This window comes from Arvicola amphibius, chromosome 12, assembly GCF_903992535.2.
Source record: "Arvicola amphibius chromosome 12, mArvAmp1.2, whole genome shotgun sequence".
Lineage (NCBI taxonomy): Eukaryota > Metazoa > Chordata > Mammalia > Rodentia > Cricetidae > Arvicola > Arvicola amphibius.
In genome coordinates, this window is record NC_052058.2 from 31,271,683 (window position 1) to 31,296,629 (window position 24,947).

General features: G+C 46.6%; 1 protein-coding gene and 1 long non-coding RNA gene across 4 annotated transcripts in view; one reads left to right on the forward strand and one right to left on the reverse strand.

The window, feature by feature from the left end:
* Positions 1-2,561, reverse strand: part of Galnt15 (polypeptide N-acetylgalactosaminyltransferase 15) — a 42,974-nt gene extending 40,413 nt beyond the window's left edge. Inside the window, exon 1 of the mRNA XM_038349976.1 lies at positions 1,991-2,561. Within this exon, the coding sequence (XP_038205904.1) occupies positions 1,991-2,541 (551 nt within the window). The 5' untranslated portion in view covers positions 2,542-2,561. The remainder of the gene's footprint in view (positions 1-1,990) is intronic.
* Positions 608-20,289, forward strand: LOC119827980. Of its 3 annotated transcripts, none has more exons than XR_005287738.1 (6): positions 608-764; positions 9,160-9,224; positions 9,913-10,225; positions 18,839-19,013; positions 19,173-19,413; positions 19,849-20,289. It is a non-coding gene; the product is annotated as an uncharacterized LOC119827980 (long non-coding RNA). The 3 variants fall into 3 exon arrangements; XR_005287736.1 differs by having other exon boundaries at positions 609-764; positions 19,103-19,413; XR_005287737.1 differs by having other exon boundaries at positions 609-764; positions 9,913-10,132; positions 19,103-19,413.
* The last annotated feature ends 4,658 nt before the right edge of the window (positions 20,290-24,947 follow it).

Here is a 24,947-nt window from a genome sequence, read left to right on the forward strand (position 1 = left end):
TACGGCACATTTACAACACATAAAGTACTTACAATACATACACTGGCACTATACACACAAAGGCACATAATACATATAAAATAGGCACAGCACAACACACATACATACTGCATAAACATACAAGACAAACACACATCAAAACACACACAGTTCCACATAATACATACTCCAATGCACAGTAGATACCCTACATATATGTATCTACTGTACACATCAGCAAACGTTCGCAACATGCATACACACATGACACCATACCTATATACCTTACACCTGTGCCCTATGATGATGGGTGGTATGACCCCCCACACACAACCTGCATAGATAGAACCCTAAACTACTGTACACATGTACTACATACAACACACATTTATTTAGTATACATAGCTTAATATGCACTCAACACATGGTGCATGCACAGTGCATATGTGCACATGCACACACGCAGTTCACACACAAGTGTGCATATGCAGAGTGCTCTGGAGACAGAGTCACACCCACATCCCCAAAGCCAGAGCCAACATTTCTTGTTTACAGAATAAAGTCCTTCCCTTTTTCTCTCAGCCAATGGCAACATGCATGGACAGAACTGGAAAGTTGCTCCTTCGTCCAGCAGTCATTTTTGTACAGGGCGTTGTGTGCTGGATGCTGAGACACACAGTGCACAGCTGTGCTGACCTTCTGCAGGCTTTCGGCACAGTGGCAGAAGCAGGCACGGCACAAACAAACACTCTGATGGCTATTTAGTGTCTGTTCTATGACGTGCTGTGAGTTCAGAGGGAGCCTGAAACTGGAGGGAGGGGGCGGTTCTGGGCAGAACTTTAAGCCAGGGTGTGAAGTCAGCATCGCAGAGCTGGGACTACGGGCAGGTGGGTGCTCCAAGGGCAGGTGAGTGTTCCAGGACACACAACCTAAGGAGATCTGTGCTCTTAGGTAATCAGTGACTGGGCAGCCAGGCTGAGAGGGGTCAGGGGTTCAAAGTCTCGTGGCCCTGCTCCCAACTGTCACTGCAATGTGTCCTTTCACTTCCAGGGGTAGAAGATAAGCTTGCTTTCCAGAAACTCAGTGGGCTGTGTAGAGTTGTGGCTTCTAGGGCAGGGCCCAAGGCCACTCTGGCTATCCAGCCACACTGTGTCTGGATTTGGGTAGGCAATCTCTTGCCTGCCTCTGGCTGCCCATGGTGGGAGGGGAAGCAGGGGCTAGAGAATGAGCAGATCTGCAAGTCACAAACACTTGCCACTCCTGGAGTGGGGCACCCAGCAGGCTGAGGTGGTCAGTACAGGCATGGGACCTGTTCTTTTCTTGATGGGATGGAGGAGGGTGGTAGAGAGTGGTGCTTCAGGCCTAACTGGTGCTTAAATGCCTGAATTCAAATTTCTACTTTGAAACTTATCAGCTGTGTGACAGTGGGCAAGCCACAGGGCCTCTCTGTTCCTTGCTTTTTACTGTACAAACTAGGCATGAAGCTAAAGTAATGCAGAGAACTTTCTAGGACCTTGTGGGTTGCATGCAGAAAGCTTAGATTAAAACTGGACATGTGGCAAGGGGTAAATAAGCATTTCTTGCCATGTTTGCAGTTCCTTATTTGATCCCCGATAAAGGCAAACACCAATAATAAACCAATGTGAAAAACTGAACGTCCAGCACGAGAGCTGGGAGGACCCTTGAAGAACTGTGCTTCCATCTCCCTATTAAAGCCTCGTGACCCAGAAGCATTAGCAGTGGGACTAGAACCTGGGATTGGGAAGAGATCGTCTCTCCTCCAGGACTTGTTAGAGGCAGATCTGTGGATCTGAGGCTCCTGGCTGAGCAGGTCTGAGATGGGATTTGAGGATCTTTAATTTTTATCACTTCAGCAAGGCTGATAGGGACCACATCTCAGGGGCAGCTGTCCCAAGGATGGGAGAGGCAAATGACAGATAGTCAGCACCAGACTTTGCTAGCCCTGAATCACACAGTAGACCAGAGAAGGGAACGCAGGGGTCTTACTTACATGGGGTGCCGCACCTCAGGCAGGACTCTCCTCGGGGGCAGGTAGTCACTGAGTGTCTTGTTGAGGCTATCTGTGTCCAGGCTGAGTGGGGTCAGCGACTCCTCTGAGTCCTCCCCATCCTCCTCAGTCCTCCAATCCCTCTCAGGGGCTTCCTCATCCCGCCTCCTGCTCTGGTGTTTGATGAACTGGTAGCTGCCCCGTCTCGGGTGTTGGCTCTGATTCCTCTTAGCCATGGGTGAGGCTACAACCACCAGCAATTGATCCTCTTGCAGGGAGATGAAGGGCAGAAGGCCGTCCAAGAAGCTATACTCTTCGCTCTCGTCTTCAGCCTCCAGAACCCATTCTTGGGAGTCCCCATAGTCCAGGCGATAGCCAGTGTCAGAACTGTGTTTGCTGGCTTGGGCTGTGACAGCTTGGTGCAGGGTGGGCGGGGGAGGATGCAGCATGGTCACCATCATCAGGACACATCCGAGTGTCAGCAAGAGCAGGAGGAGCTGAAGCCTGCAGCGTCCGTTCCTGGGTCTCTTCCTCAGGAGCATGTCGCAGCCCATGAGCAGCAGGTCCTGATCAGGTCAAGCTTGTCATTGAGTCTGGGCTGCTCATTCCAGCCAAGAGGCTTTTTGCCAGTCACCTGCTCCTTTTATTCCATCTGACACTTGCCAATAGCAGCTGTAAGACCCACTTCCCTTGGAACCAGAAAGTCACAGAAGCCTGGGGCTGCCCCTGGTCCTCTCTGGATTTTGTTAATTGTCTTCTGAAAAGGGCCTCTGGTCGTGTTGCTTGCCCCTTCTCACCCTGCTCTTGTCCATTCTGCTCTGGCGGTTAGTCCCATGTTTCTTCCCCCCTCTGCATGGATGGTAAGGTTCTATGGGATGTCTGGGACAAGTGGCTGGGGATTCAGTCAAGCCAGGATGACAGACATCCTCCTTTGGATGCTGTGAATCAGGCCAGACCAACCTAAAGCCGGCAGGCACTGCCCTGCTTCCTTTCATACTTAGCTCCAGTTCCCCAGGAACCCTCTGCCAGACACAATGGGAGCCAAGCGTGAGTCTCGCTCCTGGTCCTAATGCCCTCACTGTTCCAGGCTTTGCACAACCACAAAGCATCACCCTGAGAGCCAGTCCAGCATCCTCCCTGGAGTTCAGACTTGAGCCTTATTCATAGGGAGGCACCCTCTCCCCGCCCAGAGGAGCAGGAAGGAGAATTCCACCCTGACTCAACAGGCTGTCAAGGTGACGCAAATGCCAGGAACCAGCTGTCGGTCAACACCTTCAACCTCCCACAATAGTCCCAGCTATGCAGTGCTCTTTCCTGGTGTCCACTAGCCTTGCCTTTCTAAGTGTGAGGGGCTGAGGGAGCCCTTGTAAGTCTGGCCACCTGGACCCCACAGAGCACTTGGTGGCTGGCAGAGAGGCATTCTTCAAGCTTCCAGTCTTCAAACTCCACTCAACTCCCACACATGTAATGAGCAGCTGCTATATGCCCCCAAACTGTTTTCTGGGCCAGGAGTACAGCACAAAGATAGTCGAGCTGGGACCTCGTAGTGCTTACATGGCAGTGAGGGAGATGAAGAGGTGATCCATTAGAGTATGTCAAAGGCCAGGGAGAAAAGAATGAGATAGGGAGGGAGCTGGGGATATGGGCTGGGGGCTGAAAACCAATCTTAATTGGTACCGCAGTTTTCCTAGAAGAGCCAGCGTCTGTGTAATGAGGAGAGCTGGGCAGAAGAAATAACACAGATGAGGTTCTGAAAGGAGCAGCCCTCGTGTGTGGAACAGCAAAGAGCCAGAGTGACCAGAACAGAGCAGGCCAATCACAGTATGACGGGGCATGATGGGAGACTGGGTTCCGTGAGAAGTTGAAAGACTGAAGTCACCATCAGCCGAGTGAGGAAGGTGGGGAGCAGGTGGAAGGAGAATAGCAATGGATTTTCTGGGGACAGGTGACGCTGGCAATGTCTGGCAGGTGGCCAAGGGAAGATAAAGTGTAGGCTGTGGGATCCATGCCCACTCAGTCTCCTGGTAGAAGAGAGGGCCAGCTTTCATAGTGACACTTCAGGGGCAGTCACATGGAGACAGCGATGGAGACGGAGGTCCAAGGCTGCCGGGGGAGTGTGCAGACCACAAGAGAGGGATTATCCTAGCTTCATTACTGTGGTTGTGATAAAAAATAGCATGATAGAATGCAGCTTAGAGGGAAAAGGAGTTTATTTAAATTTATAGTTCCAGGTTAAATCCATCATGGTGGGGAAACCAAGGCAAGAACTTCAAACAGTCCTCTCACATCCAAGTCAGGAGAGAAATGAATACACACATGCTCGCTTGCCTGTGCTAAGCTAGGTTTCTTCACCCCTACAAAGTTCAGCACCCCTGACAAGGGAATGGTGCCACCCACCCTGGGCTGGGTCTTCACACATCAATTAACTAAGACAACCTCACACAGTCCCTCAGTGAGATTCCGTCTTCAGACCATTGCCGGTTAGGTCAAGTCATTCACCGTTATGGGGATGGAGAAGGCTGAGAGATCTTAGGTTCTGGGTCCAGGGTTTGGTGAAGGGCAGTTGACAGTTGCTGTGAGCTGTGTTTCTTTTGAAAGATGTTGCCTTGATGTGGGTCAGTCACCACTGGGGCATTGTTTTATTTTATTTTAGTTTTTAAAAAGAATCATTTTCTGTTTTACATACCAATCCCAGTTCTCCCATCTTCTCCCGGCTCCTCCCCCAACTTTTCTCATCCCCCCCATCCACTCCTCAGAGAGGGTGAGGCCTCCCATAGGGTGTCAACAAAGTCTGTCACATCATGTTGAGGCTGGACCAAGGCCCTCCCCCATATCTAGGCTGAGCAAGGTATCTCTCCATAGGGAATGGGCTTCAAAAAGACAGCTCATGAATTAAGGATAAGTCCTGATCCCACTTCCAGTGACCTCACAGACTTCCCAAGCCCCACCTCTGTCACCCACATTCAGAGACCCTAGTTTGGTCCTATGCAGGTTCCCCAGCTGTCAGTTTGGAGTCAGTGAGCTCCCGCTAGCTACCTAGCTCAGGTCAGCTGTTTCTGTGGGTTTCCCATTGCTCATATAATCACTCCTCCATCTCTTCAGCTGGACTCTGGGAGCTGGGCCAGTGCTTATCTGTAGATCTCTGCATCTGAGTCCATCAGTTGCTGGTTGAAGGTTCTATGATGATAATTGGTAGTCATCAATCTGACTACAGGAAAAGGCCAGTTCGGGCATCCTCTCCACTATTGCTTAGGGTCTAAGCTAAGGTCATCCTTGTGGATCCCTAGAATTTCCACAGTGCCAGATTTCTCTCTAACCCCATTATGGCTCCCTCTATCAAGATATCTCTTTCCTTGTCTCCTTTCTGTCCTTCCTCCAACTCGACCATCCTGTTTCCTCATGTTTTCCTCCCCCTCCCCTCTTCCCCTCTCCCTCCCTTCCTACCCTCCCTTCTCTCTCCCATGCTCCCATTTTACTCAGGAGATCTTGTCCGTTTCCCCTTCCTACCACTGGGGTATTGTGGAAGTGAGCTTGATCATTACAATTTTAATCTCAGAAGGTTAGCTTTTAATTTTCAGGTAGAAATGCTTCTACTTTTTATTGTTCCCCTCTCTCTCTCTCTCTCTCTCTCTCTCTCTCTCTCTCTCCTTCTCTCTATTTCCCTCCCTTCCCTTCCTCCCTCTCTCCCTTCCTTTCTCTGACATAATGGGCTATATACAGGTGTTTCCTCAATAACCCAGCACTAATCCAGTGCCCAGACCTCAGAATGCTTGGATCAATCCTAGTCTCCAAGTCTCCAAGTCTCCAACTGTCAGAGTTGGGAGGGGGCAGGGAAGCTGGTATGTCCTTCAAGTTCAAGAGTCAGGACCCTAGGATATACAGCACAGAATTCCTGAGACATGGTGAAGTTAACAGGGATGTTGCAACCAAAGGTTTCAAATCAGAAAGCTCAGGGAGCAGTGTCACATCTTCTGGCACACAACTTTTGCCCCCTCCTCTCCTGCCAGGCTCACTTCAAACTCACTGAACTTCCTAGCCCAGGGCTTTATCTGCCTCCTTAGTCAAAAGGCTGTGTAGTCCCTTCCTCAGAAATCCACACATGTGGCTCACTCTTCCACCTCCATGTTTTCTGGTGTGTGTGTGTGTGTGTGTGTGTGTGTGTGTGTGTGTGTGTGTGTGTGCCAGAGTTTCCCAGAACCCTCTTTTCTACATCCAAAGCCCCTTTGCCCATGCACAATATTCTCTAACCTCCTTCCTTCTTTCTTGAGGGATGTAGCTCCCCGGAACCCCTGAGAAGTTAAATACTCAGGCCTTTGGAATGTCTGTTTCCACCCACTTGCATAGATGTATGCTAATCAATGACAGGAGTTGGTTTGTTTCAGCTGTTTGTCCAGTGACTAAGTGTGTGTGAGTCCTATATAGAAAATTTGCCATTAAACCTATATAGAGAAATTGCTCCATAGATATTTGGCGAATAGATATGGGGACAGCTATATGGCCATTTTATGATCTGCATAATATGAGGCCTGAGTGTCTTCTTGCACTGTGGGCTTCAGATCAGCTCGATATGACTTCACACAACCGGCAATCATGGAATGACATTTTAAGGCTAGATTCCTGGATTCTCCAAAATAAACAGTAAACTCAGAAGATGTTTGCACTGTTCCACCTGCTGTAGGTGCTCAGAGATGGAGCAGACGTGTCCGTGTGTCTGCCACCAAGGAGCTTAGTCACCAGGTTCAGTCACTGGGCTTCTTGGTCACTGAGGAGCTATCCTGGGTTCAGATCCCTCTAAACTGGGACATTCTCTTTAGTGGGTCCCTGAGGGTCCTGCCAAGGCATCACTGCACAGCATTAGCGGGGTCCTATGACCCTGGCTTCTCAGCATCACTCTAGATTAGACACGGCAGAAAGCTTTCTGAATTCTAGGCTCCAAGGCCTGCCGTCTCTGCTCTGCCTGCTCCTGGCTCCTAGCTTGGATGTCATGTTGTTTCCCTCACACATGTCCTCTGGGCATAGCCCTCCTTTTATCTCCAGACACCAGCAGTATGTCTTCAGTCCACAGCCCTGGCCTTGGCTTTTGTTCACATATAGCCAGAGTCCTCCTCTCAGTGCCCCCCCCCATAGGTAAAAGTTTTCATGCTTCTTTCATTGTCCCCCAGAATTAAAACTAACCAAGCCATGGACTCCACAAATACACAGCAAAAATCCTTCTAGTCACCTGTTCCTCCTGGCCCCAGAAGCAGGAGCCCCACTCTAGTGTTCCAGCACCTCAGGGCCGACCTGACTGAGTTGTCTGGAGTACCCCCTTCCCCCTTTCTCCATCATCCAGTAGGAGGCTCAGCATCTATCCCATTTCCTTCACCACCACCTTTGTTCCTGGGATGGTTTGCTTGCATCTTGTCCTCTTAGATACTGCAGACTTACCACTTCCTCTGGACCCGGGATGGGACCTGTCACAGGAATCACACACCTTCGGATGATCAGATCAAATGGTCTCAATACGACAGGTGTCCTCACACAGGGGACAGTTGGGGCAGTGACCCAGCACGGGGAGAAACCCTGCAAGGTGAAGGCTAAGACTGAGGTGGGGCAGCCATATAACCCAAGAATGTTACCCCTCAGGCTAGGGGTGACATGGCGGGGAATCTCTCAGGCCCTTCTCAGATTTTTGGTGTCACTCCTGGGGAATGACATCTGTTGAAGCTCCTGAGGCTGTGACGTTTTGTCACAGCCGCTGCCGGAGCAGATACTTTCTTTGAGTTTCCTCTCTATGCAGAATGTACATTAATAATAAAACAGCAATAGCAAAAATACCGTGAATAAAGACAGGGGTCTATTTGAGAAGAGGATGAAGACCATTGGAAGAGGCAGAAGAGGGCGATGGGGAGGGGAGGGTTATATAACATCAAAGGGTCTGTAGCACTAGCCTTAGGGAGGTTGGAACACAAGGACTGTGAGTGTTTAACTTGGGCTACCTTGTAATTGGAGACTGTTCTTTTGTTTTCTGGCCACCCATACCCAAATAATCACACAAAACCATATTAATTACAACACTGTTTGACCAGTGGCTCAGGCATATTCTTATCTAGCTCTTATATCTTAAGTTAACCCATTCCTATTAATCCATGTATTGCCATGAGGCTGTGACTTACCAGTAAGGTTCAGGCATCATTCTCCTTTATCAACTACATAGCCTTTACCTGACTCCGCCTTCTTTCTCCCTGTGTTCAGTTTAGTTTTCCCACCTAGCTATATTCTGCCCTGCCATAGGCCAGAGCAGCTTCTTTATTAACCAAAGGTAATAAAATATATTCACAGCATACAGAGGGAAATCCCACATCACTACTTAATGGGATTCCGAGAAAGTATTCTCAGAAATCACCAAGCATACCACTACAGTTAAAATGCGTGAAAGAAAAAGAAAACTAAATATGTACATAAATTATTATTCCAGTTAATGACTGCCAGTTCTCATTGTATCAGACAGATGGGCCATTTTACAGTAATCTTTCTTTACATATTTTTAAGAAATATTTATTTTATTATTCTTGTGTGTGTGTGTGTGGGGGGGGTTATGTAGGTGCCCTGCATCCAGAAGATGGTGCTAGATACCTTAGAACTGGAGTTACAGATGACTGTGAACTGTCATGTGGGTGCTGGGTATTGAACCCAGGCCCTCTGCAAGAGCAACCAATGCACTTAACCACTGAACCATCACTCCAGTCTCCTTACGTATTCTTATATGCACAAGATTTCAGGTATATATGACTGTATTTGCACGTAATTCCCAGAAGCAGAATTTCTGAGTCAAATACCATGCACATTGTAAGTTGTCACTGCTTGTGCTCCAAAGAGTTTGCATTCATTTATGCCACACTCAAGCATGCTGGTTTCCCCACAATCTCACCAGGAGAATGTGTTATTAACCTCTTTGATCTTTGCCAGTCTGGTAAATGAAAAATGGTATCCCACAAAGAAAAAAAAAACTCTAAAGTGATAAATTTTATGAAATTTATGGGGAGTGGCATGCATGTTGCTGAAGGAACAATAAACCTGGAAAGGAGCAGCTGGACCCCAGACTTAGAGGGAACCACAGATGTCAGCTCCCCTCACGTTCATCCAGAAACTTGCCGTCATTGCATTCAAAGCTACAATTCATCTTTCCATAGGTCCCAGCAAGCTCTTCTATGATTCTTCCAGAAGTGAAGAAGATACACTAATTATGAAGATCACGGTGAGAAATCACTCTGCCTAGCTATGTGTTAATCAGTAATGGCATCAGTTACTGTAACAAGTGCCTGGGATAATTAACTTATAAAGAGATAAGGTTTATTTTAGCACGTGGTCTCAGATATTTCTGTCCATGATTAGTTGGCCCCAATGTTTTGGGCTGAAACAATGCAACCTGGCAGAAGAAAACTGTACACCTGGTTGAAGCACAGGAAAGAGGAAGAAGGAGATAGGGCCAAGGTTCTGTTACCTCCCACAAGGGCATAGCCCAATAACCTAGGACCTCCCAGTAGGTTCCATACCTCCAAGCTTCCCCAATATCCTCACAGTACCACCTGGAGATCGAGCATCAAACACATGGGTTTGGGATAGGTACTTAAGTCCAAACTGTAGTACAAAAGTGCTAACTAAAACATTGGTATTGGCACATGAATGAGAAAGAAAACAAGAAATCTAGATACAGACTAGCTAAACTATTTCAAAGTTTAAATAGTTCGAAAGAACTCATCAGTCAAATACACAGGTAAAGGGACCTCTCATTGCCATTAGCAGGAGTATAAGTTGGTGGTTGGTGAACATTTGGGTAGTATCAGCTGATGTCAATGACAATCTTATGCTACTGCTTCTGTGAGAAACTTCTGTGTGTGTTCATTGGGAGTTGTGTCAGGGATGTTCACGGTCCACTTCAACAGCTGCCTCAAGGATTATGGGAGCTTATTCTGAGACTGGATCAAAAGAGTGTGCCATCTACATGTGTACCCTTGACGTGAGATCAGCCATCCTTACTGGAAAAGGTCATCCTTGTCAGCCACATGCACAGCTTCAGCAGGAATACACCAAGAGTGGGGAGGAAAGAAGGGGACACCTGCCTAGCCAGCCAGATCAACTAGATCGACCCTGGTGCTAAATGAGGTAACAGACGTCACAGCCAGAACATCCCCACAACCCTCCAAGTTTACGAGATGTCCGAGGATCATTGTTCTTCATAATTTATGGATGTCTCTGGTATGTGACTCTTCTTCCTTGGGGAATCATTGGCCATCAGTCCACGAGGGTGGAGGGAGCAGAAGTGAGGGACACTGTTTGAATGGCTGTGATACAACAGAGAGAGCCTTCCAGAAAATGACTTCAGTGCTACGACTCAACTTTCTTCCAGAGTATAAAGAGTATATAGGTTTGTAGATGGTAGCTGAGGAATCACCTAACTTGCATGAATCAGCACACTCTATCATAAATTTCATATGTGGCAGCAGGGTCCCATAGCAACGCTCCTAGTACAAGTCTTAATTACCATATGGGCAGCAGGGGGAACTTCTAACAGGAAACTACGCCAAAAGTAACACTAGAGATAAATCAGGCATCCAGGCCTAGAGACGGCTTTCATATAAGGTCAGTCCTCAGGGCCTAGAGACAGTCTCCAGATAAGGGAGTGTAGAGAGCAGGAAGTCCTCACTGGGGAAGGAGTCCCTCTTGTTACCGAGCTTGGAGAAGCCTGACAAGCCACGGTAAACAACAACCTCTGACCAGCAGGGCCTCCCAACACTGGGATGTTGTTGGTGCCTTCCTTCTTGTGAGAAATTGGCCAAGCCTATTGGGCTGCCCATCTAAAAGCTACTGGTATGTGAATGTGGTTCCTCAAGCAAACAGCTGCCATCTTTACTGGACCAGCTGTTTCTGCTTTTGAGAATCTACCAGTGTTGGTTTTGTTGACTGTAGGAAGTTCCTGCCAAAAAGAGGGGTGTGAAGGATCTTTGACCTTCACCTGAGATTCTAGCCCCTCCTTCCAACCATTTATATGCAATTTTGACTTAATTGAATGTGACTTCTGAATCTTAGGATGTACTAGAGTATGTATAGGCTAGGGAGGGTTAAGGGAGAGGGGTCCACGTATGCCAGAAGTCATCATTCTTACCAGGTGAAACTTTTTCACTGCAGTTTCTTTAGGGTCAGCTACACACCTGTCCCTGATAAGTAAGCCTAACAAACTCATTAGTCCCCCAGGGTGAACAGTGGTGAGCTCCTACTTTGGTTTGTCATTGGGACTTTATGGGGTGGGATAGAAGATGTTTATTTCTTCCCTCAGGGAAGGAATTCTTGAAACAACCAGATAGCCCACTGAATAGCTGAGAACAATCTGCCTCCCCAGTCTTCCACCTGTAGAATGGACTCTTGGGAAGAGCAGACAGATACACAGCCCAAAGTAGAACACATAAGGTTAGACTACATCCATGTAACACCCGTTGCTTCTGACAGATGGAACAAGCATCCTGAGAAGCCGAGACATATGGCCATGGAGCTAGGCAGAGGCCCAGGACTGGGGAAGAAGAGTTCTGGGGGAACAGCCAGGAAGATGGAGCAATCACAGTCCTGCCAAGTCGCTGGTTCCTGCCAGTGAGAGGCATCGTCAGAGTCACGTGTGAGCTTCAGTGACGGTCACCTCCTCTGCCCACCCGTTTCTGAGGGCCTCTCCTGCATCTTACTCAAAGCTTTCTGACTCCTAGGGTGCCCAAGTATCTAAGTTTTGAGTCATCTGTAAGTGAGTGTGGTTGAATCTGTAGGTTAACGTCCAAAGCTCCCTGCCATGCCCAGCACTGCTTTCTTCAGTGGGGTTTGCAGCCACCTGGCCAGAGTGACATACTTGGCTTGTCTATTGCAAGAACCACCCAGTGCTCTGCAGTGATGTTTCCAGAAACCAGGATTTCTGGCACAGGCTTGCTTTGAACTTGCTAGGTGTTTGAGTCAACCTTTGGATCTTCCAGCCTCCACCTCTCAAGTGCTGGGATTTCATGCATGAAGCACCCTGCAGAACTGGTGATCAAACTAAGTACTCAGTGCTTGTTAGGCAAACACTGTACCAACTGAGCTGCTTCCCCGGCCCCTATGCTACACACCATTTGTCTTTTTTGTTTTGTTTATTTGGTTCCTTGTGTCTTTTGAGATAGGATCTTTCTATATGGACTAAGTTTGTCTCAGATTTGATCCTCCTGCCTCTGCCTCCTGTGAGCTGGGTCAAGGTTGTGTGCACACAGCTGTAACCTCTGCCTTTAGTCTTATTTGAGAACCCTGTAGAATCTGGGAAGTCCTTTTGTCCAGGCTAGATTTATATCAGCTTGCTACAAGCTAGAATCATTACAGAGGAGGGAGCCTCAGTTGAGAAGATGCCTCCAGAAGATCGACTGTAAGACGTTTTCTTAATTAGTGATTGGTGGGGAGGGCCCAGCCCATTGTGGGTGATGATATCCCTGAACTAGTGGTCCTGGGTTCTATAAGAAAGCAGACTGAGAAAGTCATGAGGAGCAAGCCAGGAAGCAGCACCCCTCCATGGCCTCTGCGTCAGCTCCTGCCTCCTGGTTCCATCCCTGGTTCCTGTCCTGACTTCCTTTGATGATGACCAGCAATGATGAAGTGTAAACTAAACAAACCCTCCCCAACTTGCTTTGGGTTATGGTGTTTCATCATAGCAATAGGAACCCTTACTAAGAGACCTTTCCAATTTCAGAGGTGGTGCAAATGATCCTTACCCCATAGCTAACAGAAAACATACAGGAAAGAAATTCCTGCAAATCTGCCCAGCTAATTAACACTTTCCAAAGTCAACCAGCTGTCCATGGGTCTTGATGCTCTATGGCTGCCATATTGGTACAGGAAAGTCTGCTTATGATTATATTAGTTATTTTTTCCATTGCAATGACAAAACAAGTAACAAAAGCTACTGACGGGGTGGGGGGATGTTTTGGCTCACAGTTTTGAGGGTACAGTCCATTACAGTGGGGAAGGCATGGAGGCAGAAGTGGTAGGCAGCTGGTCACATCGCATCCAGGATCAGGAAGCAGAGATAAATTTGGTTCTCAGCTCACTTCCTCTTATTCAGTCTGGGATCCTACCTCATGGAACGGTGCAGCTTGCTCAGTCTAGGAACTCCCTCACAGAGAAGCCCAGAGGTCTGTCTTCTGGGTGATTCTAGGTCCTATCAGATTTACAGTCGATTGTAATCCTTGTGATAGCAAAGGGAGTGAGTATCCCAGACCTAACAACTTCCAAAGAAACCAGCAGTCCCTAGGCATCTGGGAAATCCGGAGCAGAGGCATGGGGAGTAAGGACTGGCTGGTGCCTCTCAAATCACCCATTCTTGCCATGCTTCCGAGTTCCTTTCTGGAGCTGCAGTCGGTTGGGGAAGGCAGCTGGGTTTTGCTTATTAGTGAGGGGCTGGTTACTGCCTCAGGTGCTAGAGACTCAAAGCCAGTGTAGCAAGGAAGCTGGCTGTGTGGGAGCTTCTTCAGTCCTAAGGGGCTGCTCTGAACGACTGCCCCAACCTGTGACCCCTGCCTGCTTAGATCCACCAACCCGATTCCTTGACCCAGAGTAGCCTCATGGCTTCTGTCACCACTGAGACTGTTTTCTTGGCTGGGCTGTGGAGGGCTTGGCTGCTTGGGGCTGTGAGCTCATTGTTTACTATAGCTTTGGAAAGTCTCTGCCTCCTTGCTGTAGGCTGGTTGAGAGCAGGAGTCAGCATGGTGTGTGTGTGTGTGTGTGTGTGTTAGAGACAGACAGACAGACAGACAGACACACACACACACACACACACAGAGAGAGAGAGAGAGAGAGAGAGAGAGAGAGAGAGGGGTGAACGAGAGGCAGCCAGCGTACTAGAATCTTGAACACCAAACAACCAGTTCTATGCCTGCAGCTCCATGTCTTCTTGGAAGCACGGCTGGGCCTAAGCTCTTCCCCTGTCAGCTGCTGTTGGAGGTGGAGAGACACTGAAGAGAGAATCCATCACTAATGGCATAAAATCCAAGTTGACTGGGAGGAGATGAATTTGTGAGCACTCAAAGTTTAGCCCCCTGGGAGGGCAGAGAGGAGACTGTCCCTCTTGTCCTTCTCCCCTTTTTACCTGCTGTAGTCCACAGTGTCCTCTCTAAATACCTGGTGCGTGGGAAACTTCAGGTTCAGCAAGACAGGGCAACCACCCCTGGATGGTGGACTGGGCCATCTCCTGGTATGTCATGTGCGGTGTGCCCCCTTTGCAAGGTCAGGCTGCCTCTGAAAAAAAGCCTTGAAGAGAAATCTCTTTGAAAGCAGAGTTGGTCCTGACAGTGCACACGTGGGAGATGATGCTGATGTTGGGTTTGCTATAAGCAAGAGAGAGGCAGGTAAGAAGGAGGGGTTCTCCAACTAAAGAGGAGACAGACTGGGGTATGCAGAGAACTCTGCTAGCCTCCGAGAACCCCCAGTTTGTATACAGATGGCCATGCATACTGATGGCTGACACACAGAGGTGTTGTGGGAACATCTTGAACATATTGAAGGGATTGGAGACACATGGGGGCTGGAGGAACTCTTGAGAAATTGACACAGGATTTTAGACACAAAGTTTCTACACCTGACTCTGGCTTGATTGGCAATAACTTGGGGACTGGATCCCTGTTCAAACACTGTGTGATCCTGGACAAGCCTCTTAATCTTTAATTCAAAGGGGAATTGCTCCCCCTCCCTAACACTTTGAGCACTGCTGACGTGCATACTGCTTGTGATATTACAGATTTGCCTGAGAAGTTAAAATTTTTATCATATTGTGTGTGTGTGTGTGTGTGTGTGTGTGTGTGTGTGTAGAGCTTGTGGGGATTTGTTCTGGAGATTGAACTTGGGTAGGGGTTGCCAGGCTTGGTACCAAGTCACCGGTAGGGGTTGCCAGGCTTGGTACCAAGTCACCTGCTGAGCCATCTCAACAGCCCATGGCTGAGCAGCTCATACAGGACTCCAAATTAGGCAATAGAAAAAACATGAGAAGAGTCAGCCTGTCTGTATTAGTTACTGCCTCGCTGTTGTAATAAATACCCAAGGAAAGCAGATCAAGGCAGCAAGGGTGTGGAAAGAGAGGGATGTGAACCACCTGGGGAAGATGCTTATTTTTGTCTCAAGGTGCCAACACCCCCTTAAATGCTGCACCATCCAGAACATTCCACGTGGAAGGACGGAGTAAGTTGTCTTCTGCCTGATTTGCTTGAGTGCAGGGTGTCTGTAAGGTTGAAAGCCTCATGGAGATGCCCTGCACTGGCTCTCCTGTCTCCTTTGCATTTTGCCCCGTGGGATTGGCCAGCAGCTAAGCAGATCTAGGCTCTTCCTGCTTCTCAAAGAAACCGGCTGCAGCTGCCTACATGGAAACATGAAGGAGTTAAAGCTCTTTCCCTAATGCCTGAGTCTCCTAATGAGCTGTTAGCATCTGGCCCAATCTGGCTCCATGGTTGTGATCTGAGGATTTCCAGAAATTGTTTTGGGAGCTGGAAAGTTTCCCAGAGACCCAGGAAGTGGGGTTGCGTATCCCGAGCCTTCAGCCCCTTGCTATACCTGTGATGCCAGAGCCAATGCTGTACTTGATAAACTTTCCCAGACTGATGGAGAAAAGTCAAGAGGGGTACGAAGTGCCGATTATCCCAACAGGCCGTGATTTTTACATGTATGTAAATGCTTACATCTCCAGTGTGCTACTCAGCGCATTTTTGTGTATTCTGGAAAAAAAAAAAAAAAACAGAAGATTTCTATCACTGTACAAAGTTTCCTGTCCAAACAGTAACACTTCACTTACTAGCTCTCTGCAACCACTCACTACTGATGCTTTCCCTCCAGGGTGTGTTTACTGAAGCCCCGTCTCCAGCTGGATGCTGTTTGAAGTAGAAAATCCTTGGGAGTAATTAGGTTTAGAAAAGATCATGAAGGTGGATCTCCAAAATGGGATTCACACTCTTACAAAAAGAGGAAGGGACAAAAACACACCCCTTTCCAACAAGAAGACTTTGATCTACAAACCAGGAGGAGAGCCCTCACCAGGCTCACATCTGCCCACAGCTTGGCCTCTAGTCCACTGCATTTTGTTACAGCTGCCTGAACTGCCTAAGACACTATTATTCTGACCTTGCTTTAGTCTGGATTAGTCACACTTCCGTAACAAAAATGCCATCGTTTTAGAAGCTAAAACTCAAAGGTCAAAGCTCTGGTCAGCTCAGTTTCCTCAGGTCCGATGTCTTTGCATCTTGCATCTTGCAGAAGGCCCTCCTCTCTCCATCCTCACAGTGTATTTTGTCTTAATTACTTTCTGTTGCTGTTTTAAAACACCGTGACAGAAACAGCTCAGGGAAAGAAGGGTTTGGCTCTCAGTCCCAAGGAACAGTCAGCCTGCTGTGGCAGGGACAGCGTGGGGACAGGAGCGTGGGGCAGAAGGCCACATTACAGATGTAGTCAGAAGCAGAAGGGGAGGAATGGGTGCTGCTGTTTGGTTTGTTTCTCCTTTTTATGTAGTCCAGGATCACAGCCCAGGGAATGACACTATCCACAGTGGACAGGTCTTCTCTCTAATAGCCTAATCAAGACATATCCTCGCAGGCATGTCCAGAGACCCAGATTCTCGGAGGGTCTAGTGGATGACTGAGCGTAACTGTCATGATGGTGACGAAAAGAGTGACTGGGTTCCCTGTGGGCTTCCCAGAATTTCCTTTAATAAGGACACTAATGGGGCTGGAGAGATGGCTCAGAGGTTAAGAGCACTGCTTGCTCTTCCAAAGATCCTGAGTTCAATTCCCAGCAACCACATGGTGGATCACAACCATCTGTAATGGGGTCTGGTGCCCTCTTCTGGCCTGCAGGCATACACACATAAACAGAATATTGTATACATAATAAATAAATAAATATTAAAAAAAATAAGGACACTAATGCCATTGGAGCAGGGTGCCATCCTTATGGCATCTGTTACTTCAGTTACTCCTTTAGAAGCTGGAGGTTTGAATTTCTCTGGAGCCTGGGTTCCACATACAAATTTGGAGGTGAACGTACATCCAGTCCACAACAGGCCTTCAGTACCTGGGTTAGTATCAGTGGTTTTAAAGCCCTGTGAAAATGGAAGCCTGCAGTCTGTTTTCTTGTCAGGTAGGGCTTCTCTCTCCACTCAGTGGAATTATGTTTGAGAGTCATCTGTGTTGTTGCATGGGGACAATGTCCGTGGTTCATTCTGTTTTTAAGCAGAGAAGTATTCTGGTGTGCTAACCATACTTTGCTTATCCATTCTTCTATTGAGGATCATTTGGGGTTGGTTCCAGATTGCCAAAAGCCATTTATTCAGTGTTGTGCACTACGTTAGCAGTCAGACTATAAAAAAAATGGGAAGCATGATCCATTAGCAATGTGTGACCTTGCAAAACTACCAAGAAGGAACCAACACACAAAATAAAGTATGGCTGATTCGTGGAACAGAGTTGAAGTCAGGACTCAGAGGAAAGGCATGCTTTGGGGAGCGCTGGTAAGGTTTGTTTGCAAACACTTGTACTTAGAAAATGAATAAGCAAAACAACATCAGCTTCCATGGAAAAGAAAGCGGTGCCAAGTGTGGCGGGAGTCAGCAGGTGCTAATCGGCTGCAGGGCACCTCCGGGAAACCTCATAAAGGTTTCTTCGCCTGTGTTCTAGGCCAAAGAGCTGCACAGTGTCGGAGAAGGGTGAAAACAGGCCCCTTAGATTGAAGCTGGCTCAGACTTTGTTTTTGTGGTTTCTTCCAAGAGGGTGGGGAGGGAAAGGTCTGCTCTCCACAGAACAGCCAGACGTCGTGGAGCTCCTGGTGGGAGAGGCTCTAGGCCAGTGCAGACACAGATACTCTGAGTGCATGGGAGGCAGCTGAGCGTAGAATATTAGTCTAGGGTCCCAGTTAGGGGTCTGATGACTGCATATTTGCCAGTATGACCCAATGGTGTGTTGGAGTCAACTAAATAAGATCTTTGGTACTGGGATTGGTGCTATGAAGTCAGGAGTGGGCAGATGGAACTCATGGTTGTCTCCCCAAACACCTGCCCAAGAATCTGTGCACAGTAATATTAACGTTTCCATTCCTGGTTCTAGTGGTTGAGGTCTCCTGTGTCCTCATAAGCCTTCAAAAATCTCACTGCCCCAAATCCTCCCCCATAATGACAGGGTTCAGGATTTCCTTGCTGCTATGGTTATCCAGCACCCCAGAGTCAGAACAACATCAGAGCTCCAGAGGGGAGGCTCATAGGAAACATGGGGGGGGCAGCATTCAGGACCACATGGATCATAATTGTGCATAACTGGTATCACATTAGAATCATGTATAGTTTCCTCCAGCTTTAAGCTTTCATTTTTAATATTGTTCATTAAAATGATGAGTTGTATTAAAAAAAATCAAGAAAACTTCCACACAATCTGTCCTAGCAGATAAGCTCTTCTGCTTCTCATAGTACATATGACACTTTCCTGAAGCTCCAGCATTTTCTGTGTGGCTGTAATTGTCTCTATGATGGCTGTATCTTTAATTTCACAGTACTAAATGCTACAATATGTTAATTACACTATAATAATACTAAGAAGTGCCATAATTTTCCATTTTTTCATTGTTAGACATCATATTTGTCCAGAGTTTGCTACAATCTATAATTCCAAGATTGACTGATTTCTTTTGCATAAGAATGTTTAGTTTTTCATGCCAGACCTGGGAAAGGGTCATTCTTTCCTTGTGGACCTGCTAGTTTGATTTGATTTTTGATATGGAGTCTTGGTATCTAGCTCACACTGACCTCAACTCCCAATCTTCCTGTGTCTGCCTTTTGTGTGCTAGGATTACAGGACCTACCCGTGACACCTGCCCCAGAGCTGCATTTCTGAGAATGGAAAAGAAACCAACAATTGTCACGGAGAAGAACAGTCCAAGTCTATGTGTTTCCAAAGATACATTGTTCTCAGATAAACACAAGCATACATAAATAAAAAGATGTTTTAAACTTTTTGAAAGAGTAAGTAGTAATTGAACGAGAAGGTCAATGTTTGTTAAGATTACCAATGAAAATCACACAACTTTTCAAATTTTCCCCCCAACGTTTAGGCTTTTCCTGAAGATGCAGAGACCTGGAGAGGAGTCTTTGTCATAGCATCGCTTGTTGCTGTCTTCCCAGGATTTCCTGCATTGGAAAACGAGATGTTTATTATCTCAGGAATCTCAGAGTCCCAGGAGACTGTGACTCCTGAGTCAGCGTGAGCTGCTGATAGTAGAAGGTGCAAGCAAGAGAAACGTGTTCTCACCGTCTGGAAGATGGGAGTCCAAGGTCAAGATGCCAGGATGAGCAGTTTCCCAAGAACACCTCCCCCGCCCCCTGCTTGTAGATAGCTGCCTTACCTCTTGGTCCTCACAGTGAGGTGAGGAGTATAAGGGGAAGACAGAGGAAAGATGGGAAGAGGATGGGAGAAGGGGAGGGGGAGAAAGCTGGAGAACACCCGTTCTGCCTTCTCTTTCAAGAGCATACTATTCCCATTGTGAGAGCTTGGCATACAATTCCATCTAACCTCAGTATCTCCCAGAGGTGCAGTCCCAAGCACAGTCACCACGGACATTAGGGCTGAACACATGAAGTTTGGTGTGGCTCAGTGGACAGCAGCTGGTCACTCGAAACCCAACCCCACTTTTGTCTTGAACAAAAGTGAGGAACATTGTTTGAAACCCTTCCGGCTCCTAGGTATCACCGTCTTGATTTGAAAGGCCCAAGTCTCACACAGGGTTTGTTCCCCCCCACCCCTGCATGTGCTTCATTCTGGAACAGAAATGAGTAGAACTTCTACATTTCTGTTTCCCAGGCTTCTAAGGAGACAAGAATGGGATGCTTGTTTTCATGGACTAGAAATGAATCACGCCTGTTCTTTCAGAATTATAGGCTCAGGAAAGAAGTGACAGGAAGAAAATGTTCTGTGGTGGAGACTTCCGAGTGGAGAGCTGGCTTCAGAAAAGATGGGTTGAGCATAGCGGGGTTCCTGACAGACAACAGACCTGCCAGGATCATTTGTACCGGGACACTGTTTCCAAACTATTTCTTTAGTGCTCTGTCCCATTCTAGGGTCTTCAGAAAAGGCTAATGGCCAAAGAGAAGGAAGGAAGGACAGCACCATATTTATCTCCATGAGGGGTTTCTGAAGTCTCTCAGGGCTGCAGGCAGGAGCTCCAAAGGTAAAGCCGTCAATTTCCATGGAGATGGAATGTATTACTCAGAGAAAAGAGGTACCAAATATTATTCAGTTTGGTGAAAGGGAAAAAAAACTTTTTTTTAAAAAAACACTTTATGTTCTTGTAAAAAAAAAAAAAAACACTTTTTCAGAGATGAAGATTTGATTTCAACTGATGAGTCATCCCTGTGGTTTTTTTTCCCCACTTAGCCAAAAAGTGAGGTTTTTAAAAACATGTCTTGTGACAAATTCTTCCCTTGCTTAGCTTGCCATCCTCTGAGAGACAAGGCCCCATGATCACTGTGAACCTCAGTGGCTTCCCGAGTTCACATGAAAGACTTTGGGAGGCAAGACTCATAGCTGTCAAGGTTCATTGTGAAAAAGTAGCCTTAATTTAATAGCCATGCATGATCTAAAAGCAAAATGAGAAATGGGAAATGAAACCTAAAGCATAAATTCCAATGACCATTGAGTGTGTTTGGAAGTGACACCCAAGGACTGGAGAGGTGCTGCGAAGGGTTTGCCTGTCGAAGGCAAGGACCTGCATTGAACCCCCGGAAACTGAAGAACAGTGCCGGGAGTGGCAGTATTCACCGGTAATTCCAGCAGCCAGGACCTGGAGGCAGGGGGATCCCTGGGGCTTGCTGGACACCCAGCCTAGCCAATTTGACAAGTCCCAGGCAAGTCAGAGACTCTGGTTCAGCCAATCAATGAATCAACAAACCAAAGAGGTGAACAGTCCCTGAGAAATGACCCCAAAGGTTATCCTCTGTCCTGTACAAGCACATGCACGTGCGCAAATGTACCTCATCCCCCAAAAGACACAATGAGTGCACATCTGTAATCCTAGCTCTTGGAAAGCTGGGGCAGGAGGACCTCAGATTTGAAGTCAGTCTGGTCTATATTGTGAGATCTTGTCTCAAACAAACAGCACAGCAAATGTCAGAAAGATAAAAGAACCAAGAGACCTCAGTGCTCTTAATTGTGTGGGCATCATAGTCGTACAATCAAGATGTCTCTGACTCTTCTGCATACAAATGGCTGGGCTGCTCTGACTGCCTGGGTGAGCATCATGTGACAGCAATGACAGCACAGATTTTCAACTAATTAGGAAAGGCCATGCAGGTTCTTCTAGCTTGTGTTGGGATACTCTCTTAGAAAGTCATCAGACACCTTATGACAAGTCTGACCCCGTAAAAACTGCCACGCTGGACAACTCCACTGAGGGAACATACAGCGACAGAGAGCAAGATCAAGGCGGAGGAGGGGAGTGGGAGGGGGTCTTGGTCTTGCCTCAATGAGGTGATGGGACAGACTTAGTTGATTTCCCAGGGGAGGCCTTACCCTCACTGAGGAGTGGATGGGGGAGGGGTGGGGTAAAAGTAGGGGGAGAGAAGGAGTAGAGGAGGGAGGGGGAACTGGAATTGGTACGTAAAAACAATAAATAAAAAAGTTTTAAGAAATAAAAAAAGACAGAGATAGCACAAGAAGGATTAGAAGATAGAGACACAGACAGAGAACTCAAGAGAGGGAGGGGAGATAGGGAAAGACAGTGAGAGAGAGAGAGAAAGAGAGAGAGAGATACATGAATAGTCCAGCTGTTCTAGATTCATCTAGAAAACGTCTCCAAGTTACAAATAAATGAGGAAAGCTTTGAGGTGATGCCTTACTTATCCCCTGCCTGTATAAGAGACCTGAAAGAGCCAAGTCCACCAGCAGCACCAGTTTGAGGTGGTCTTCCACACGACAGCAGCTAACCTACAGACTAAGAGTATGTTGGTTAGGCATGATATGATCTGATAATACTCTGAAGGTCCCCACTGGTCACGTTGAAGTTGTTACACGTTTTTATCATAAACCTTGATCAGTGTTTGTAGCTACATGGGCTTCCTTACAGCTATTCCTACAGACAAGTACCTTCTAAGCCTAGACCCACGATCTGGAATGTTCCTTTGCTTCACCGTTTCTTCCTCCTTCATCTTGGTAACTTCCTACCCACTCTCCAGGACCCTGCACTGCTCGGCTCCTTCTCCTGAATTCTTAAGTTTCTCATGGACACTTGTAAGAGATTTTCTCAAAATCACCACAGATGTACTATTGATCCTGCATGCCGTTCCCAACTTGGCTGCTGTCTTCTTATCAACTTCGGAACTCCATGAGTGCATTATTGATAGATTAGGGCAGTAGTGACATTGTGTGACTGAGTCTAGATCACAAAGTGATCTTGCTCGTATCCCACTCCCCAGTACACCTACCTTGGGAATTCCATCATCATTTTGTTGGGAAGTTCAGGTTCAGAAATGGGCCTCCAGGTGTTTCATAAAATATCTCCCATGGACCCAGAAGACAGCCACTATCAATTTGCAGACAAGTGAGATCATCCTCAGCTGAGTCCAGAAACTATCCATATGACACTCCAGCCACTGCCCTTCAGAGAGGGATGAGCTGTCCCTCCCAAGTGATCTTCAATACTATGTGGTCTTAGTGACATTTCTTTAAGGCTAAATTTAAGGGGTGCTGGGAGATGGCTCAGTTGGTAAAACGTCCTGCCTCAGAAAGTTGAGGGATTATGTAGTGCTGCAATCTTGGTAGTGGAGGGTGCAGAAGGGAAGTAGAGTCTAAAGAATTAATGAAGTAGAAAACAATAGATGAAGACATTCAGTATTGACCTTTGATCTCTATACATATGGATACATGTACATACCAGCTGCATGCTCACACTGAGCTAGCCGGAGTTGAAAAATGGTTAGTTATAGTTATAGTTTTCCATTATTATGATAAAAGATAAAATAGATATAAATATTGTAACTGTAATTCTTGCTTGATAACTGTTTTGTTATATGTAATTTTACTATGTTAAAGTTAAAGCCTTTCTTTTTTGTTTAAACAGAAAAAGGGGAAATGGTGGAGGACTCTCATTGGTTAATAAAGATACTGCCTTGGCTTTTTGATAGGCCAAGATTTAGATAGGTGGAGTAGATAGAACAGAATGCTGGGAAGAAGGGAAGTTAGTAGATGCCATGCCTCCTCTCTCTGAGACAGACGCCATGCCTCTCCTCTCTGAGACAGATGCCATGGAGCCAGCCGCCAGGTCAGACATGCTGAATCTTTCCCGGTAAGCCACCACCTTTTGGTGCTACACAGATTATTAGAAATGGGTTAAGGAAGATGTGAGAGTTAGTAAGAGGCTAGAGCTAATGGGCCAGGTAGTATTTAAATGAATACAATTTGTGTGTTGTTATTTCAGGTGTAAAGCTAGCGGGGTGGGAGCCAAGCGGGATGAAAAGCAGGCCTGCTCATCCCATCACTATACATATACAGGACTAATTTATTTTAAATAACTAATAAAATGTAAATTCTATGCAAATAGTTGTTATACTGTGTTATTTATGGAACAGTGACAATGATAAGAATGTTTACATATTAGTACAGATGTAGTTTCCCCCTAAATCTTAAAAATCATCTGTCTGTCTGTCTGTCTGTCTATCCATCTCTCTATCTATTTATCCATTAATCTATATCTCTATCTATCTATCTATCTATCTATCTATCTATCTATCTATGTGTACACATGCTACAGAGCACATGAGGAGGTCAAATAACAGCTTGGGGAAGAAGGTTCTCTCCTTCTACCATGTAGGTTCTGAGAATTGAGCTCAGTGCCTTTATCAACCAAGCCATCTGGTTGACCCTCTTGAACAGCTTGAACAGTTTGGTTGGATGCACAGAGGTGGAAATTGTGTGTTTTAGTGCAAGTAGTACTTTGCTTCAACTTCTTAAAATTGTACCAGCTAAAACTATATAAATTATGTTTAGTGAATTCCTCCATGTCTGTAGTTTGAAGGTACAGAGCACCATGAAAGTCAGGTCACTAAGTGTCTTTTCATGGTGTTTCATGCACTTGACCCTAGTTACTGCACAGAAGTGTCATATACATGTATACGTAAATATAATATACATATTCATGCACATATAATATACATATTCAGTAGCTTCCTCCCAACTTACACTGCTCAGAGTTTCCTTGCCCAGGGAATTATGCCTCCCACAGTTGACAGATCTTCCTGCATATATGGAGTGAATAAATAAAATATAGAACAGCCTAAAAATAGCACATGGGTAAATCATCCAAGTGCCCAAAGACTATAGAAGGATGAGGGATGACACAGCTCAAGATGCTGAGTCAGAGGGATTACCACCAGTTCAAACTCAGCCTGCTCTGCATAGTGTGTTCTAAACCAGCCTGAACTACAATATGAGAACTGCCCCATGTAGACTAGAGAGAGGGCTTAGGACTTAAGAGCACTGGCAGCTTTGCCAGAGGACCCGGACTCAATTCCTAGCACACACATGGTGTCTAGTAACAAACATCTGTAGCTCCAGTTCCAGGGCATCTGAAGCCCGCTCAGGCCTCTGTGGGCACTGAATGTACATGGCATACTTATATGCAAACAAAACACCCATACACATAAAAAAATCAGAGCAGTGAGAGAGACATAAAGAAAAGGAAACACGAGGGAAGAAATCGCACATTGTAAGATGTCCATGGAGTTTACAAACCGGGTTGTGGTTTGTTTTGCATTTACCAGCCCGCTGTAGTACACCTGCGTTAGCTGCTAGTTTGGCCGTATCCTGTCACTCTAGAGTAATCACAGCACTGTCGTGATAAAAGCCTTTTATCATCTTTTGGGCCTTGTTGTAGTCAGTGTAAGTTCTTGGTTCCAGAAACTTTCTTT